Source organism: Vanessa atalanta, chromosome 14 (genome assembly GCF_905147765.1).
Source record: "Vanessa atalanta chromosome 14, ilVanAtal1.2, whole genome shotgun sequence".
In the NCBI taxonomy this organism is placed as follows: domain Eukaryota; kingdom Metazoa; phylum Arthropoda; class Insecta; order Lepidoptera; family Nymphalidae; genus Vanessa; species Vanessa atalanta.
Genome location: NC_061884.1, coordinates 4,835,026 through 4,852,227, shown reverse-complemented (window position 1 = coordinate 4,852,227; position 17,202 = coordinate 4,835,026). Strand labels below are relative to the sequence as shown.

General features: G+C 31.9%; 3 protein-coding genes across 5 annotated transcripts; 2 read left to right on the top strand and 1 right to left on the bottom strand.

The window, feature by feature from the left end:
• LOC125069022 lies at nt 1-7,129 on the top strand. 2 transcript variants are annotated; one of them, XM_047678432.1, is made up of 7 exons: nt 1-118; nt 4,785-4,890; nt 4,975-5,170; nt 5,279-5,469; nt 5,910-5,993; nt 6,120-6,370; nt 6,453-7,129. In XM_047678432.1, exons 2-7 carry the CDS (start codon nt 4,789-4,791, stop codon nt 6,577-6,579), a joined length of 951 nt encoding a protein of 316 aa, XP_047534388.1. In that variant the 5' UTR covers nt 1-118; nt 4,785-4,788; the 3' UTR covers nt 6,580-7,129. The 2 variants fall into 2 exon arrangements, with proteins under 2 accessions (XP_047534388.1, XP_047534389.1); XM_047678433.1 differs by lacking the exon at nt 5,910-5,993.
• A 162-nt stretch (nt 7,130-7,291) lies between these two features.
• Nucleotides 7,292-9,296, top strand: LOC125069024. The gene is made up of 3 exons (XM_047678434.1): nt 7,292-7,391; nt 8,135-8,230; nt 8,828-9,296. Exons 1-3 carry the CDS (start codon nt 7,339-7,341, stop codon nt 9,279-9,281), a joined length of 603 nt encoding a protein of 200 aa, XP_047534390.1. The 5' UTR covers nt 7,292-7,338; the 3' UTR covers nt 9,282-9,296.
• A 172-nt stretch (nt 9,297-9,468) lies between these two features.
• On the bottom strand, nt 9,469-16,937 carry LOC125069021 (YLP motif-containing protein 1-like). Of its 2 annotated transcripts, XM_047678430.1 has the most exons (9): nt 16,604-16,937; nt 14,857-16,441; nt 12,574-13,440; nt 12,342-12,490; nt 12,051-12,239; nt 11,740-11,961; nt 11,404-11,458; nt 11,142-11,251; nt 9,469-10,706 (listed from the first exon to the last, which is right to left on the bottom strand). In XM_047678430.1, exons 1-9 carry the CDS (start codon nt 16,778-16,780, stop codon nt 10,548-10,550), a joined length of 3,513 nt encoding a protein of 1,170 aa, XP_047534386.1. In that variant the 5' UTR covers nt 16,781-16,937; the 3' UTR covers nt 9,469-10,547. The 2 variants fall into 2 exon arrangements, with proteins under 2 accessions (XP_047534386.1, XP_047534387.1); XM_047678431.1 differs by lacking the exon at nt 11,404-11,458 and having other exon boundaries at nt 10,577-10,706.
• Nucleotides 16,938-17,202: the final 265 nt, after the last annotated feature.

The following is a 17,202-nucleotide window of genomic DNA, read 5'->3' as shown; positions in this document are numbered from 1 at the left end:
ATTGCAAGTCAAACTCTCGCACAAGCAAGACGCACTTTCACCGGTGACGATTAGCTACATCGTGGAAGATATAGATAGTGTTTAGTGATTCAGTGATTGCTCTTTGGAACGAGATAAGGTAAGAGATTTTTGGAAGTTAATGATTTGCAGCAGTGAGTGATACCGTGTTTGAAGACCATGTGAAAGTTACTGGGTGTCTGTTTACGGAGTGGACGCTCCCAGCATACACGAGATCATACTCGCACTTATCTAAGGTGGTTTCACAAGTGATTTTAGTGTTTTAAGTGAGTGTCTATCGAGTCACTATCTTATTAAAATCTGTTAAATATTCTTGTGATCATAAATTGACATTTTGTGAACACCTTCCATATTTGTGAAAGTACCGATAGCGTAACAATTTTATTTTTAAGAGAAAGTATTTTAATTTTTGCATGTAGCACGAGGAAAACTTATTATAAGATACGTAATGAATACGTTAGTGGTTATGAACGTTTTTTTTATTACCGTTACTTTTTGTTTTTTTTTTTTTAATATATTGATAAATTTCAGACAACCATTAGCCATATTTTAACTGTTAAAAATATTGTTTACATGGTATTTGTTTAATAGGTATTAATATAAATAAGGTTTTCTCTAGATGACAAATCGCAAAAATTCACTGTCGCTGAATTGGTTGTGTTCCAAAAAAATAGCCAAACAAAAACTAATTTAAAATGTACAATTGAAGATGATATTATAATGTATATGTTAGCAAATAATAAAACAAGGCTTGGAAAAAAAAAACAAATAGACACGCAAAACCGTAAAAATAAACAACAAAACTTCTCTTTTGACATTAGGAAAGCTATGATGCTCTCTTAAAAAAACACACCATGGCATTCATTCGCAAATTACATAATGTGCGTATGCCACAGCTCAATTCACACGCCATCATTTACGAGATGAATAGGTGGAAATCTATTGAAAATGCACAAGTAAGAAGAAACAATAGCTTGGGGGTCACGAGAATTTCACAATACTTAAGGGGATACGTGCTATTACTCTTCAAGCTGACTTTAGACATGTAAATGAAAACCTTCACTTTCTAAAATGTTAAAATACATTCAGTATTATTCAACCCTGAATTAGACGTGGTCGATGAAAACAAAAGATTATTCATCAGGACATAAATTTGTTTACAAGATGAGTCCACAATGTTTTTAAATCTAAAAATTAATAAAAAATCATACAGAAACCACATAAGAATTGTGCGTTTTAGACCGGTAGCAGTATTTAATCTTAACGGCTTGATTCTTTAATTGCTCCAATTTGTAAATAGAGCGAATCAAATACTATAACGAACTCACTTTTTCAACGTTTATTTTTTTAAATATAATTGGAAAAACATAGTTTTTAATGCACAATATGCAATTTAAATAAATGGCTATTTTTATATCGAGATACTGTTCAAGTATCTAATTAAAAGTCTCAAAACGTTTGCGGATAGTGTCGAAAGTGGCGATGAAAGCTGCTTCGATCGGAATGGTCAATACAGTTTGCGTGCCATTGACACTCTTCTAGTTTCTCGTGTAGAATAACAGAAATTACGTATTACAATTACGTTAAAATTATGCAACATTTGCTTTTTCAAATATGAAAGTTTGGTTAAATACATAACATGCAAAAAACAAACAATATATTTTAAGTCCTTATGATTAATGCTGTATAATGATATGAAATAGAAGACAAAAAGTTTTAAATTATAGTTCAAAACTTTCAAAAGAATTTTTTAGAAAGCAAACAATACGAATGTACCTCTACTAAACAAGTTCTTCGACTCGCAGCTCGTAAACCATTCCGATTCATTCCTTTCATATCCAAAAAACTTTAAAGTGAAAGTTGTGACGACGAGAGAGGAATCTAGTCATTCACCGGCCGTTGAGTAACAAAATCGTTTAAACACGTAAATAATTATGCATTATATTACAACCATATATTTTTCTTTTTGATATCAAGATTTCACTTGATGTTATTAGTTATCATATTTGAATACAAGTAAAATCGGCGGATTAACAGGGAAGTAAAGGGAAATATACCAATATAAATTATTAATAGAGCATAAGATATGCTATTCATGCGTTAACATGTGTTTGTAGAAGGAAACGTATTTATTAATTATTGAGTGCCCAACAAGAACACGCAAGTTTTATAGATATAAGCGGTATTAACTCCCAAGAACATTAATGTCAAATAGATACAACAAGTTATTTCGAGATTTAACTAGAGATTAGAACATATGAAGTGCACTTCTAGCCGGTGTACCGTTTGGTCCACTTATAGAACACCGTAACGGAATATAAAATGCTCGTGCAATTAATCGAGTTTATGGAACATTGATTTCAGACTATCCGAGACATGTATAATCAAGTTCAGACAAAAAAAATTAGAGCCGACGATAAATTAATTCACGTATAAATAATAATTAGCTAATTCTTTTCATAAAATAATTACGCTTTTAACAATTATTACTTATGCGGAATACTTCGACGGTTACACTAGTTATTTATTTTTCTTTTCAACTGTACAGTTACTAATACAATATGTCCACGGCTGAATAATCAGTTCGTGCTCACATCCGCGTGTGAAACACGCAGTGGCAGTCTTATGCGCGGTTTTAGAAAGCGGATTGCACGCCGAACCGGTCAGCGAATAGGCGAAAATGGAATCAAAAACGAAGAAAATAAAAACCTTCATACAACATTTTCATTTTCTTTATAGATTTGTACTAGATGAGAATAAGTATGTTCGAGAAAACTGTCTTTAAAGTTAATAGACAACTTTTATTTTTCCACGGTGAATTTCCGATGAAAGTAGCCAGTTGGTCGTGCCGTGATAGCAGGTCTTAAGCCCTCACTCCGAAATTAGAAAAACGTTAACCTTGCACAGCAGTAGCACACGCAACCAGCTAGCGTTGCTTTCACCTATCGCCATGTTCGCTGCTCTGTCCACACCTTACTTTGCCATCAGTTGACAGATTTTATATATATACGACAAGTTAACATAACTTTATGCTAATGCCAATATTTATATCAAATTATTTGAAGTTATAATTAGTGTAGATTTTGTAGTAATTAAATAAAATATTGTTTTTATTTATTTATTTGCGCTAATAAAACAGAAAATAAGAAAAATCGACGGAATAAGGTAAAGACGCACGATTAATGTCAACATCCGTGTCAATTGAAAGTGAGGCTTTCCCGCGGAACGCGCCAAAGTTCATTAGCCTGCGCTACACAGGGTCACTAGGTCGCGATGTCAATGCCATTAAATTATACGTTATAAAATAAAAAAATATAGTAGTATTTTTTCATTTTTGAAGCTTATTAATATTTTAGGCAAATACGAAAATATATTAAAAGTGAAGAATTGAGCAAAATAACTAGGTATAAGTTATTTCAGCATTTAACTTATATTGTTTAATAAATTGGTAAAAATTGATTCAATCAAAATTATCTTTTATTCTTACTTCACTCACACACTTCTGTCGTGAGTTAACTTGTTCGCAAGTGTTTAATTAATTATATACCTGGGTTTTCCAAGTAACATCCTCCTTTCTCTTTTTAAATGAAACATAATTTCCCTTACAAGAAACAATTTAATCAAGCACAAGAAATATTATTATCTTTCGAAAATACCACGTGTAGCTAAGTACATACATAATACATAAGCGACTTGTATTGACGCAGTAAAATTTCTCTACGCGAATCTCGTGGACGCGGTGCCTGCTATAGAGACGCGATAAACTTGTTTTATAAGTTATAGTATCTATGAACTATACTAATACATAAAATAGTATAAGTAAATAAACACTGACCGTTTAAAAAAAACTTACGAGCAGATACGTCACATACATTTTTTTAGAAATATATAAGTATAAATAAATATACATTGTTCACTATAACCAAAAATTTAATTATTTTATGGTTATCATGTACTAAGTACATATGGAATGACTCATCATTTAAAGTGTAATGTAAAATGCCTACCATAACATACGTATCTATCTTAAATAAATATTCAAAGCAGACTATATTATAAATATAAAGATATATTTATATATATATATATATATATATATATAAATAACATAATCATATTAAATACATAAACAGTGTATTTTATATAAACCAAAAAATAATTTTACCTTGGTTTTTTACATAAAACAGAGAAAGTAGATTGTGTTGATATATTCGTGGGCATATTAACTTCAATTTATACAAGTAACACCTTATTAAGACAGGTGCGAGAGGTGACAACCAAACTACAGTTAGCAAAGACCGGGTCACCTGTATAGAGATTGTCGGTCAAACCGCTAACACACTTCCATACCGGATGAGCGATCAAACAGCGTATCTTACCGCGTATCGCATCTCTAATATAAATATAACGCCATAACACAACGTTTCTTGTAGAAAGTTGTCCAACGTTTTGAATAAATGTGGATAATAAAAGACAAGTTAAAAACGTGTAGCTAAATGGCGCCAGCACAATAATTACTTTAATGAACATCCTCTAATTAGTCTACATCCTCGTAAAAATATTCCGAGCCGACGTCTGGGGCTACTTTCTATAAGCGACTCCAAACACAGGCAATCAATCCGAGCGAATCATTATTCACTCATAAGAACACTTTCTAATCTGATGTCCACTGAGAGTGCAGAATTAAAATATCATTTCATGAATATGTATTAATCGCCGAGTGTATATTAAAATGTGTTCCTTAAACTTACTTATTATTGTTTCAGCAAAATGCAGCAGAAGGTTTCAGGATGGGTGTTTTTAGCCCTTATAAGTTCATCAGCAATTCTTCACACCCTCGCATACCCGCAGCATGCACCTCTCATATCACAGGTTTTAGTTATAATTTTATTCATATTATTATCAAATAGTTACTTTAGACGAAATAAAATGTAACAATAATTTTTTTTTTTTTAGTCCACAAGTAATGTGCGAACACAAAATCCACAATACTACAGCAATTCTTTACCGATACCACACCGAGAGCAAATAGCTCAAGAGCGTAAATTTGCTGAAAAGTCTAACGCGCTCAAGAAGGTGGCGCTCGACGACCTAGACGACAATCAGACCAATTCATTATCCGAAAACGGATTTTCATGGACGAATATATTAAGTAAGAAACGAATTCATCATATTATAATCCGTATATAAATTATATACAGTTCAAAAGTTATGAACATGTATCCGTCTGTATCGTTATGATGTTTTTATTTTTTCTTAGGTTCGTTAATGCAAATGATTTTCAACCCTGGAAGTATAGGGCCCAATAAGAGTGACAGTTTGGACACTGAATCTGTATCGCCATCTCCATGGGCCAATTACTTATCTTTGGGTTTTAAAATTTTAACCGCTATTCTGACCGGAGGGAACAGCGAGAGTATCGACAAAGGTGACAACAATTCTCCAATGCAGGTACAAACCACGACTATTTATTTTTAACGCATGATAAGAAAATATAATTGAAACATCGTATATATAGCAATTTATTGTACAAAATATATTTTTTATAAATTAGCCACATTATATATCATACTTATCCACTAACAACGATTATGTAGATATTTGCATATTATTTTATTGCATTTTTTTTTGTAATGTCAGACACTAGTGTAAAGCACTTAAGATTTATTCCTCACCTGTACGGAGTAGGTTTTCCAATTTAGATTTTAGTCACCAAAAATAACTCCATCCTTCACGTTATATATATATATATAATATAGGACTACCTCACAGAACAATAAATAATCCAGGAAAATAAAATATAGTCATTTCATCTCTGAGGTACTCCTATAGTATAGTTGTAAATAGGAAATTATGGTTATGGAGACGGTTTCGCTTCTCGCTTGCTTCAGAGTGTATTGGCTGTGGTTCTGTCGACGATGCTCGGTGCAAAAGATCCCGATCAAGTCGCCTCCATGGCAAAGCAGGCTGGAGAGGTACGCGAGCTATCCTTCCTACCCTTTTCAAAACTCCAATCATAATATTTATTAAAAGTATTCAATTAGTATTTAAATCAATCATAACAACCCCTTCTATTTATAATTTATGTATATTTTTTCCAGTTTATCAACGTCGTCATGAATCTTCTGGATGCTCTCAAGACATCTTTCTCTCACCGATCATTAGCTGCTAGATCAATAGGTCGTAAGGACTCTGTTAGTGACGCCGCCCTTGCCGGCATTGCCATGTTAAAGACCTACGTAAGAGCCTTCGGAACGAATGATGATAAATGTCTCCAAAAATATGTATGCGATGCTAATAGCGAGTGTTCAGCGGACATTGGACCGAAGAGTGTCTTCTGCCAACTTGGAACGTAAGTTTTATATTTGATAATACATACATTTATGTATGTATGTAGTAAAAAAGAAAATATCAATGTGTTAAAATTTTTTTAGTTACGCCGCAAGTTTTGTCCTGGAAAGACAGTCTGCCGGAACATTCGAACAGTTTTATGAGGCGGGAAGACGCGGACGTTCTGGAATTGATTGTCGTCAACTTTACTTTGAATGTAACGAAGTCTAATATGTTAAGTCACTAATAAATATATTTTTACATGATAAAGCGCCAAAACAAACAAAAATTGGCAAAAAAACATGAAACTCGTTTATGTAAAAAGCCGGTAGTAAAAATAGGATTTGCTTGTAGGAAAGGCTGTCTTTTGGAAACATATTAATTAAGACTTGCTTATTTTGTAGAATATGTAAAATTACAGATTTTGCTTTGCATAAAAATTGGCAAAAAAAGTGGTGTTATCCATCCCATCGCACAGTTTAAACGCGTAAAGTAAGGTTTTATTTAATTAAATTATTTTATTTATTTAACTTATTATAGAAGATAATGCTTAAACCCTTTTAACGAACCGCAAATGTGTAGTGTTCTCGTATATCCAAATTTAAACAGTTTTGTGAATAAATTGGCACCGAATTCGTTTTTTAATTCCGCCAATTACGTGTAATTAATGACTGATGTATTGAGTGATATAAATTAATTAATATCACCGGATAGTTGATATTTGTGTATATTGTTGTGTTCGCGTGATTGAGGACGTCCTTGTGTGATTGTGATTGTAAAATAAAACTTTTTAAATAAAAAATAAATCTTTTATTCTTATCACACTCTACTTGATAATTCGCGGAAAATCATCAAGTGATGATACCGTTATACATAAGTACAAAAGATTAGTCACAGCAAAAGAACTAGAGCGTAATGAAAATGTGTTTGAAAAACGCGCTCTGCCATACACCTTGACATTCGCAGTTCTGTGTGACATCTGATACGACGATGGAAAATTACCTCTCCCAAATGGGAATGGCTCAAAAGGAACTCACAGACAGGTAATTAGTGTCCACTTTAATAAATAGGTTTATAACGGACTGTGAAATAAAAAAAGAAAATAGACAAAAAATGTTTGACAATATTTTAAACTTATTTACACCAATAAGCGTAAATATGTAATTGAATAAAAGTAACATTTTTTACAGATTATCTGTAATATATTTTTTGATAGTTTCCAAAATATCATAATTTCCTTCAGAAATAACATAAAGAAGAAACTTTAATTTTCATTGGTGTTGAATATTATACAAAAACAGGTTTTTTTCTGCTATTTACTTATTCATAATACCACGTAAATAGTTGTAATTTTTTAAAAACATATACATACGTTTACAACTAAGATTATTTATTTGACAATTACCTCGATCAATTAGGTAGGTAGTTAATAAATTGTTTAATGTGAGTCGACGCTTAAAAAGCACCTTGAGTAATTATTTTAAGCGTACACATAATTATGGTAAAGTGATACGTTTGAAAACTGACTAATCGCTGAAGAAGTTACAATTAATGTTGACGAATAGTAAAACAAAAGATGTAGCTATATATTAATGAACGTAAATCAATAAATACAAACATATTGTTACTATTCAATTATTTATTATTTCAAGAGTGTGTACCGCATTTATAATTACTCTCGTAGTATTTTTTTAAAACAAATAAAAAAAGAACATAGTTGTAAAATATTTTTGACATATTAAAAAAAGTCAAATGTATGATGATACATACAATCTAATTTCGTTAGATATGCAGAATATTCCGGCCCAGCCCAGGAGCAACCTTTGTATTATCCATATGAACCAACGCCATCACAAGTGCACGTGAATGCACCCTTTAAACAGTAAGTATGTTATTTAATTAAATAAATAAAAAAAAAAAACAGTTTAACACTGACGTATCAAAATCAAAATTAATTCTTTATTCAAGTAGGTTCATAAAAGCACATTTGAATCATCATGTTAAATTGTTGAATTAAGTGTAAAGCTGGTGGGACCAGTTCGGAAAGTCGATTCTACCGAGAAGAACCGGCAAGAAACTCAGTAACTACTCTTTTCCACCATGTTATGTCAGTAGAGTACAATTAAATTTGTATTAATATACTGGCTTGAAATGAATAAATACTAAGTCTACGTTTATTTATCTTGAATATAAACTAAAATTGAGTAATATTTACAAATGCTTTTTTTTGGGATGAGTTTTAAATTTTTAAATAATTCAAGTTAAAAATAAATACGGAATCTTTATACTATACAAATTTCAACGTTTAGTTTTTTTTACCGGTATACTTGTGTCAAAGAACACGTATACTAATAAAGTACCTGTTTTTAGATTCATTATATTATTCATTAGATTAAATCGATAGGATACCAGAAATATGTTTAAATCTCAATTAAAAAGACAGATTTTTATATTAAAATAATCCTATTAATTGTTCTAGCCAATTCATAAGCGGAGGTCATAAAAACAATGCAGCTATGTCAGCTCTAACACTTCTGGCTTTTCTGTTTTTCCTGCATATTCTTCAACAATGTTTGAAGGACCATATGACCGCTATGAGTACTTCGCAAGTAATGATAATGACCGGTGGAAGAGAAGGCGACGAACACATCGCCAAACTTTCCCACAGTAAAATCGATAAAACCGGCGAACTTGAAACGGAACAAGAAAATAAGGATATAATCAAACACAGTGCAGCCGAAGTATCAAATAACAGTAACGAAAAGCACTTAATGAAAATCACCACTACCGAACACGGATCGTGGAAACAACACGACACACGTGATAAGTACCAAGAAAATCATGTTTTCAATAGATTTGGTAATCCACACTCAACGTCTTCAGACTATATCAACGCCGCGGAAAATGAAAAGCCCGATTTTCGTATCCATTAATAATTTCGTTAAAATATATTGCATTAAGTGATTGGTTAAATTTTTAATAAAATAAAAATAAAAATCATCCTCATTTATTAAGAAAGGGAACCTTTATTAAGAAATACTGTACAATATTTCAAAACAATCAGATTTTTTCTAATTCAATGAATTAATTTGTAACAAAGAATCTTACGACTCTAGATCAATTTATTCACATATTTTATATACTAGCGCACATCTCTTATGAAATGCTATTAAATCATTTTTATCACAAAATAACTTTTAAACTTATATTTTATTGATTGTCCATATAGAAAAAGAAAAATTTGTCAGAATCTAAATGAATTCATTGACAAATTTCCTTACAGTGGATTTTGATAAATTCACTTGCACTATCTTCAAGTCGATATACTAAAAATATGAGTGTCTAGTGTTGAAATAAAAATAATAGAAAATCTATTCTTCCTACTATAGAAGTTAAGTTTAAGACTGACAGCAATGTAAGATAATGGGGGAAAAAGTTAAATAACATTTAAGATCGTAATTTGTAATATATTTTAATACCTGGATAAAATGAAAAAAACATCAACTATAATTGTTTTAACTCAAAATATTCCAGTATGTTTACAAAGGATACATTGTAGCACTACAATACTTTATCGTTTCAAACATCCATTACTTAATTTCTGAAGTTATAAAAATAAGCCTTACGTGAATTCAAGTCTGAAAATTCGAGAACCTGATAAACACACTTTCTTCAACTCAATCGCTCAAACTCAATATTTATAAATAATAGACAGGAGCTACCTATTTCGTAATAAATATTCGAATTGTTTTGCAATATTTAGCGACTGTTCCTCGGATCCCCATAACCCTCAATTATTACGACCTGGCGTTTATTGAAATTGGTGCCAAGAAAGTAATATTTCCCATATTAAAGTATTATAGTTGTTTGGTAAAACTTTTATGTCGTCGTCTCATTTCGACTTAACATTAACACCGTTTAAACTTAATAAGTATTCAATGCAAAAGGCATTTACTTAAACCACCTTGTAATTAAACTTTTAAATCTGGAAGTCAATGAAATCTCATTTTTTTATGCTAGGATAGTCTTATTTTATTTATACAAAACTATCCGAACAATTGAGAAACAGAAGATGTTTAATTCTGTCATGCTTTTCCTAAATTAACTGCTATTTTAGAGATAATGTTACGCCCAGAATCATTTATCTATCTGTAAAAGCTTTCGTACGTATCACGAGTTCTCATTAAAAAATCTCTTTTCTAATATCGTTTAACTCGTTCTATATATTTTGTCTGAGTGAGCGCACTGGAACCCATGGTCGGGTCCGTCATTCGATTCCAGTCGGTCTGCCCTACTACAAATCCGATGGCTCGCATCTTCTCTTGCTGCCTTCTCTCTTCTATGTCAGCCCACCGTACCTGTTTTAATTACAACATGATGAAACCCCACTATAAACGTTATTCCAAACTTACCGTCAGAGAACAAATAATTGAAAAACCTTATCTTTTATGGATGAAACCGAAAACAATGTGATATTTTTTTACGAGAATGTAGAGATCTTTTTTTTACTCACAAACGAATAATATAATACTGTTTGTGAAAAGCGTATTTAAACGATATTTTAGCCATCCTGCGACTAACAATATAACAAATATTGTTATAAAAGTAATTTGGCGTATAGCAAATCGTGCAAGCCCACTAAATATTTCGCAACCGAAATACACCACATTTCCAAAGGGAAAATGGCTGTTTTATTTCGAAAAAAAAAAAATTGACCGCGTAACGGTTTACATTAAATATCCGAAACGAATTTTAACAGTGTACTTTGTTTTGAAAAAGTAGTGTATACTTACAGTTTTTTTTCCAGGTTTAGCTGTATTAGGTGTCCATTCGTCTAGCTGTAGGTAGTCTTCCATTGAGAGCTGGGAAGATCGAAGCGGCTTGCTGGTGCCGTCGAGGCGAGCTGGAACAACATATTTATTTTATCAATGCAAAATAATATTGTTTCCACTGATGCCCGACAATTTGAGACAATAAATAAATTGATAAACTAAACTAAAGGATAAGACCATACGATATAAATATGAAAATAGGCTAATATAACCCATAACCTACCTAGTTGCGCGGCGTCGTCCACTTTCTCCCACTTCGAAGTAAAGCTACTTTCGACCTGTGACGGACAGCACTTATGTCTTTAGTTACAAAGCTGAAATAAAAGTCATTAACCCTATCCATCCATCTATATATGACAAAATAAAATAATCGGGAAAACAAAAACGATAAGTAGAGGATAATTGAAACAATTAGATACATAAACATTATCAAAACGATTCTGTACATGTCCTTTGAACATGAATGTGGTTATATCATGTTTGAAACAATATATGTTATCGAATGTGTGTAGGTCCGCTGGACGTGAAGGAAGGCTGCAGCTCGTTAGCGGAATCTCACCTCAGTGTCGTGTGCGTCTTCCATGGTAACGTCGTCTGCGTCTTCCATTTGCACATCGGTTATGGAAGCGCTCTGGAGCAAAGTGGTCGCATCTAAATGTATGTGATGCGCAGGAGTTGGGAAGAACTTAGCAACGATCGATTCGATATCCTCGAGAGACCTGCCATGAATGTTCCGTTTGAAGCAAGTTTGCGAGTCAATATCCATCGTACAAATGTAAACCTGAAAAGATAAAAGTAAATAGCATGTAATATTATCTACCTCATAAATACCATATAAAAATCGAATATGTTAAACTATAAATACTGTACCTGGAAACCATTTTGCCGTGAAAAATTCCATATATCGGCATAGCTCTTTAATTGTTCGTTTACAGAGTCATATATTAAAAATGTAAAGTATCCATCTGTTAAACTCCTCTTGAAAGCTCTTTTCAATGAGTTAAGATAAACTTCTTCGGATTTTTGATCATACTCATATTTTAAAGATGGTTTTTTCACCTTATCGAAAATAATAATATATATATTAGTATTTAGTCGCATACATGCGAGTTTTCTAATTCTTACCGAACTAGATGAAATGCAATTAATTCAATAACTTACAATTTTTCCGGTAGTAGGATCTTTTTCTTCTATTTCACCTTCCTGCATGAAATAGTCATCTATTGACATGATCCTAACTGTACCTCCATGTTCTGCTTCTTTGTCTCTTATAAGTTTCGCTAAATACGATTTTCCACTACCAGGTGGACCTAAATTTAATTGATTTTATTAGAAAATTTTAAATTATCCATGTACCATACCATTCTGGATAATTATGAACACATTTTCTTACCTCTAAGTATAATAACTATCTTCTCCGGTCTCATGTCACGACCAGGTGGTTCTAATAAGTCATCAATCATTACTATATGCTGTGGTTTACCAGACTGGGTAGCTGTAGATGTTTCTTTCAATTCTCTAAGTTTTTTTGATCCAGAACTATCAATTGAATCCTTACTATGTTCTCTTTTTCGGCTGTCCCTTTCCCGACTTCGGCTACGATTTCGAGAGTCGTCTTTTCTTAAATCCCTGTATCTACCAGAGTCTCTTTCTCTGCCTGTATCCCTATCTCGCCCAAGATCTCTTTCTTTACCTATATTCCTATCTCGTTCTCTGTCTCGACCAAGATCTCTATCTCTACCTAAATCTCGATCTCTGCCGAAATCTCTGTCTCTACCCAAGTCTCTTTCTCTAAGTTGATCTTTCTCCCTTAACGACTCCCTTTCTCTACCTAAATCTCTTTCCCTTCCGAAATCCCTATCTCTTCCGAAATCTCTATCCCTTCCATAATCTCTTTCCCTGCCAGAGTCTCTTGATCGATCATATTCTGGTACTCTGTCTCTCCGTTCATAGTCTTCACGTAAAAAGCGATCACGATCATCACGTCTACGTTCTTCATAAGGATTATCCGACCTTCTGTTGAAGATATCATGATCATCTCTGATTGGTAGTTTAGCTCTATCCCTTTGGTCATCCCTGAGAGGTCGTCTATCATTATGTTTTAGAGAATTATTCCAATCGTCATTAACCTCTGGCCTGCGGGGTTTTTTTGAAAATAAATCATCAATTTCTTTTTCAAAATCTTTTTTACTGCTACTTTCACCATCTTTTGATTTGTGATTGTAATCAAACATATGGACGGGTTCAATAAATCCTCGAGCTGAAAAGATAAAAATCATATATTAATAAAAAGTAAACATTTATTTTTTAAGGTTTTGCCTACCCTATCTAGGAGCAGTCCCTCTCTGGGAGCATTCGACTACAGTGTAACAATCTAACACTGAAGTATGAGCATTACATAACAGTACTTCAGTTTTTCTCATTCACTTTTGTAATACTCGAATCTGAACTGTTAATCACAAAGGCGAATGCCCCTGCTGAGGAAACTCCATAATGATAGTAACTATTTGCCTACTTTACAAAATGAAGCTTTAATGTGCATATGAAAGCTGATATTTATGTTTGTTAAATACAAAGAAAATACAACATTAAGAGTCTATATATAAAGCAAGTTCAGTGAAAATATCCTAAACTACATAACACTTAATTATGACAAATGATTAGTCTAATTATGGTTTTAAATGATAATAAAATGTATAAAAATAAATGCAGGTACATATATTTATATTTGCTGCAAGAAAATTTCTTTATTATCAAAGAATATGCTTATTTGAATTCAAAAAGTAAAAATTCATTTAATATATGGAGAACTCCAAATACCTAAGGGTATGGTAATTTCAAAGTCAATTGCAACCAAATGCAAATGTTAGTTTTTATTCTCTAATGAACCCACCAAACATTTTATCAGAATATATGGTTCTATTATAATTATTACTTTTGATATAATAATTTTATTGATGATTCATTTTATGAGGCTTTTGTAATACTGCTATATTTTACTTCATATGTACACCAGAATTTATAATTTACTTGATTGTAAATTGAATTTTATATGTTAGATATTTTATTTCAATCCCTTTTTAATGTGTACTTTTGCCACAAATAAGCTTTATCATAAAACTTTTATCATATTATTGCTATTGTTATAAATCAACTTATTCATATCTTTAAATTGAAAAAGAAACAAATTGTACAACACTTTTATTCAATGTTGAGCCTTTAAAAATAGTAACTTGTATGATAAATACCATAGTAGGCATTACAAGTAAAAAATATATTTATTAAGTGTTTGTACAATATTATTACCAAGTATTATTACCAATCGATTAAATCCATTTTATATTGACAGATATGATTAGTTAAAGCAAATTTGTATTGCATATGTATTAAATAGTTTAGAACTTTTTTATAAATTCCAATAAAGGATGCATAAAATTTATTATATATTTGGATAATATTATTTTTATTTTCTTGATTAAAATTAAGGTATAGATAGGATGAATAAACACACATTACTTGCTAGTTTGATTTGAAAGTATATGCAATGGATCAAAATTTAAATTTATAGCTTTGGTGAGTTTAAATTCTAATATTTAAATGAAAAATCCTATAAGGATATCCTATTTAATAGATTTTAAATGCAATCTTAGCAATCAGTATCATTATTTTTAATTACCTTTCAATCTTAGACATTTGTGCTCATAGTCAACTATGATAGATGGAGTAAACAGTGGTTCATCTATCCATTTTGGTTTTGCTGGTTGTATCAAAGGTTTATTAATGTTTTCATGTATATCCCTTCTCTCAAATCCATCATGAGAATAATCATTTGAATTTTGCTGAGATGGCAAATTAGGCAACAATGGTCTTGATAGAGCTATATTAGATCTTAATGGTGGCGGAACACTCCTTGGGGGCATATTTTTATTGTGCCCGTCATAGTATTGTTCTTTTGGTGTATCATTCTGCCTATAATCTTCTCTAGCATAATTTTCCTCAAATCTCTGATACGGAGGTTCAGAATAATTAGAATTGGCTTGTTCTGGGTTATTTGAATAGGTATTAAGGTTATGTTGTTTATATGGCATATCTTGTCTAGGACCATAATCATTATTATGGTAATTGCTGTTATGACTCTGACTGTAGTGACTCTTCTCATCTTGTCTATAATGTCCAGGTGCATTTTGTGTGACATTACTGTTTCCAGAACTTATTTGGTTTGTTACCATAGACAGGATATTCATAATTTTCTCATCTCCAAGAATGTTGTTAATACCTTTTGAAATTGTTGAATAATCAGGCTGTCTATGATTTTGCTTTTGCTGCATATGTTTATTTTCAGAATTTTCTTCTGTTATATCAATTACATCTTGTTTACTTGAAGATCTATCAAAATCTGGTACTAAGTCTAGTCCTGGTATTCCCTTGGATTGATTAGTTGGTAAAAAGTTTTGACTTCCGGATTGAGAAGATTTATAATCTTCATTCATAGTTTGATAAGATTCGTACCTATCTTGTGGATCTACATTTTTGTTATTGTTCCTATTGTAACCTTGTTGATTATTATTACTAAGCTGCTGGAATTGGGGTATATTCTGAATTGTGTGACTATGTGCAGGAATATTATTTTGATTTTGTTTATTTGGGTGCACATTTTGGGGATAATTTGTTATATTTGTATTCTGCAATGGAGGAGGAATAGCAGTTGATATATTACCTGTATTTGTAGTATTTGTCACTTGGGATGTACCACCCATAAGGCGAGCCCTTTTTAACTTCATTTGTTGGCGGCGCTCTAACAGTTGCACACGGCAAGCTTCAAACTTTTGTTCATATTCTTTATATGCTTGTTTGTCAGGGTGATTAACATTCTCTTTTCGCCATTTTTCAATTTCCTCTTCCCATTTCTTAAATTGAATATCGAATAATTTCTCCTCCTCTGCAAGCTTTTTGAGAGCTTCTGAGTTGACTGACTGAGACTGTAGTGTATCAGATTTGACATTTGCAGCATAGGACCAATTTAGATTGTTACCTGTTGTGGTGATAGTATTGTTGTAGCCAGCTTGCGCACTGATGTGATATTGTACTGGAGGTGGAACAGTAGTATCCTGTTTCTGAGTGTTTCCATATAATGGTTGATCATTCTCATGTGGCGGTGGAGGTGGCTTGTCTGGCGGAGGTGGCGCTGGTGGAGGTGCAGAAGGTGGGGGAACAGGTGGAGCGCCAGCCATAGCTTGAAATGCTTGCATTTGCTGGGCATACTGTAATAATAATACTCATGTTGAAATATTTTAATTCTCATATTACCAATAATTTGCAAACTCATTCATTAAAATACATCATAATTTTGTAATTTTAATGATTGGATCCTAATATTTGTGATTTAAATGAATTTAAATAATTTCACATAAATAGCTATCTACCTTATCTCCATACTGACTTTGCCATTGAGCATATTGTTGTTGCCATTGTGCCCACTGATGCCAATTTTGTTGTTGCATTAGAGCCCATTGTTCAGCCGTATATGTTCCCATATTCATATCTGGCGTCATACCAATGTTAGGATTCCATTGACCTGTAGTCGGCATTGACCACGCCATAATTTAAATCAATATTATATACGTGATTATATCTAATCATAAAATATATCTATAAATTCAATCATTCAGAAGTTTTATTAAAACTATTAATGAGTAGTTGTCAATAATGTACAAATATAGATTTTTTAACAACACTCGGCGGCCATTTTGATAAACGTGAACGCTGCGCATAGATTAACGATTATCGACAATGCGGCTTGTGACGTAGTGATGTACAAAAATAAATGATATCGATAATAGCAGATGATTAACTTTGCCAATTAATAAATTTAAAATCATTTGATAAAAATGCCATTATTAAAAAAGGAATATAGCACAAATAAAATACTAATAGACATATAACTAGTTAGCATTTCTAGACAAAAAAAAAGAAAAAGACTATAAAGCTGATAATATCAACTTTAAAATTAAAAAAAAAAAAT

Excerpts from the sequence above, each read along its gene's own strand:
- LOC125069021 (XM_047678430.1), bottom strand. The coding sequence starts at position 16,780 with ATGGCGTGGTCAATGCCGACTACAGGTCAATGGAATCCTAACATTGGT. Across the intron at positions 12,491-12,573 it reads GATAGTTATTATACTTAGAG|GTCCACCTGGTAGTGGAAAA; the intron begins GTAAGAAAATGT and ends AATTAAATTTAG. Across the intron at positions 12,240-12,341 it reads ATCCTACTACCGGAAAAATT|GTGAAAAAACCATCTTTAAA; the intron begins GTAAGTTATTGA and ends ATTTTCGATAAG.
- LOC125069024 (XM_047678434.1), top strand. The coding sequence starts at position 7,339 with ATGGAAAATTACCTCTCCCAAATGGGAATGGCTCAAAAGGAACTCACA. Across the intron at positions 7,392-8,134 it reads CAAAAGGAACTCACAGACAG|ATATGCAGAATATTCCGGCC; the intron begins GTAATTAGTGTC and ends TAATTTCGTTAG. Across the intron at positions 8,231-8,827 it reads GTGAATGCACCCTTTAAACA|CCAATTCATAAGCGGAGGTC; the intron begins GTAAGTATGTTA and ends TAATTGTTCTAG.
- LOC125069022 (XM_047678432.1), top strand. The coding sequence starts at position 4,789 with ATGCAGCAGAAGGTTTCAGGATGGGTGTTTTTAGCCCTTATAAGTTCA. Across the intron at positions 4,891-4,974 it reads ATGCACCTCTCATATCACAG|TCCACAAGTAATGTGCGAAC; the intron begins GTTTTAGTTATA and ends TTTTTTTTTTAG. Across the intron at positions 5,994-6,119 it reads TGGCAAAGCAGGCTGGAGAG|TTTATCAACGTCGTCATGAA; the intron begins GTACGCGAGCTA and ends TATTTTTTCCAG.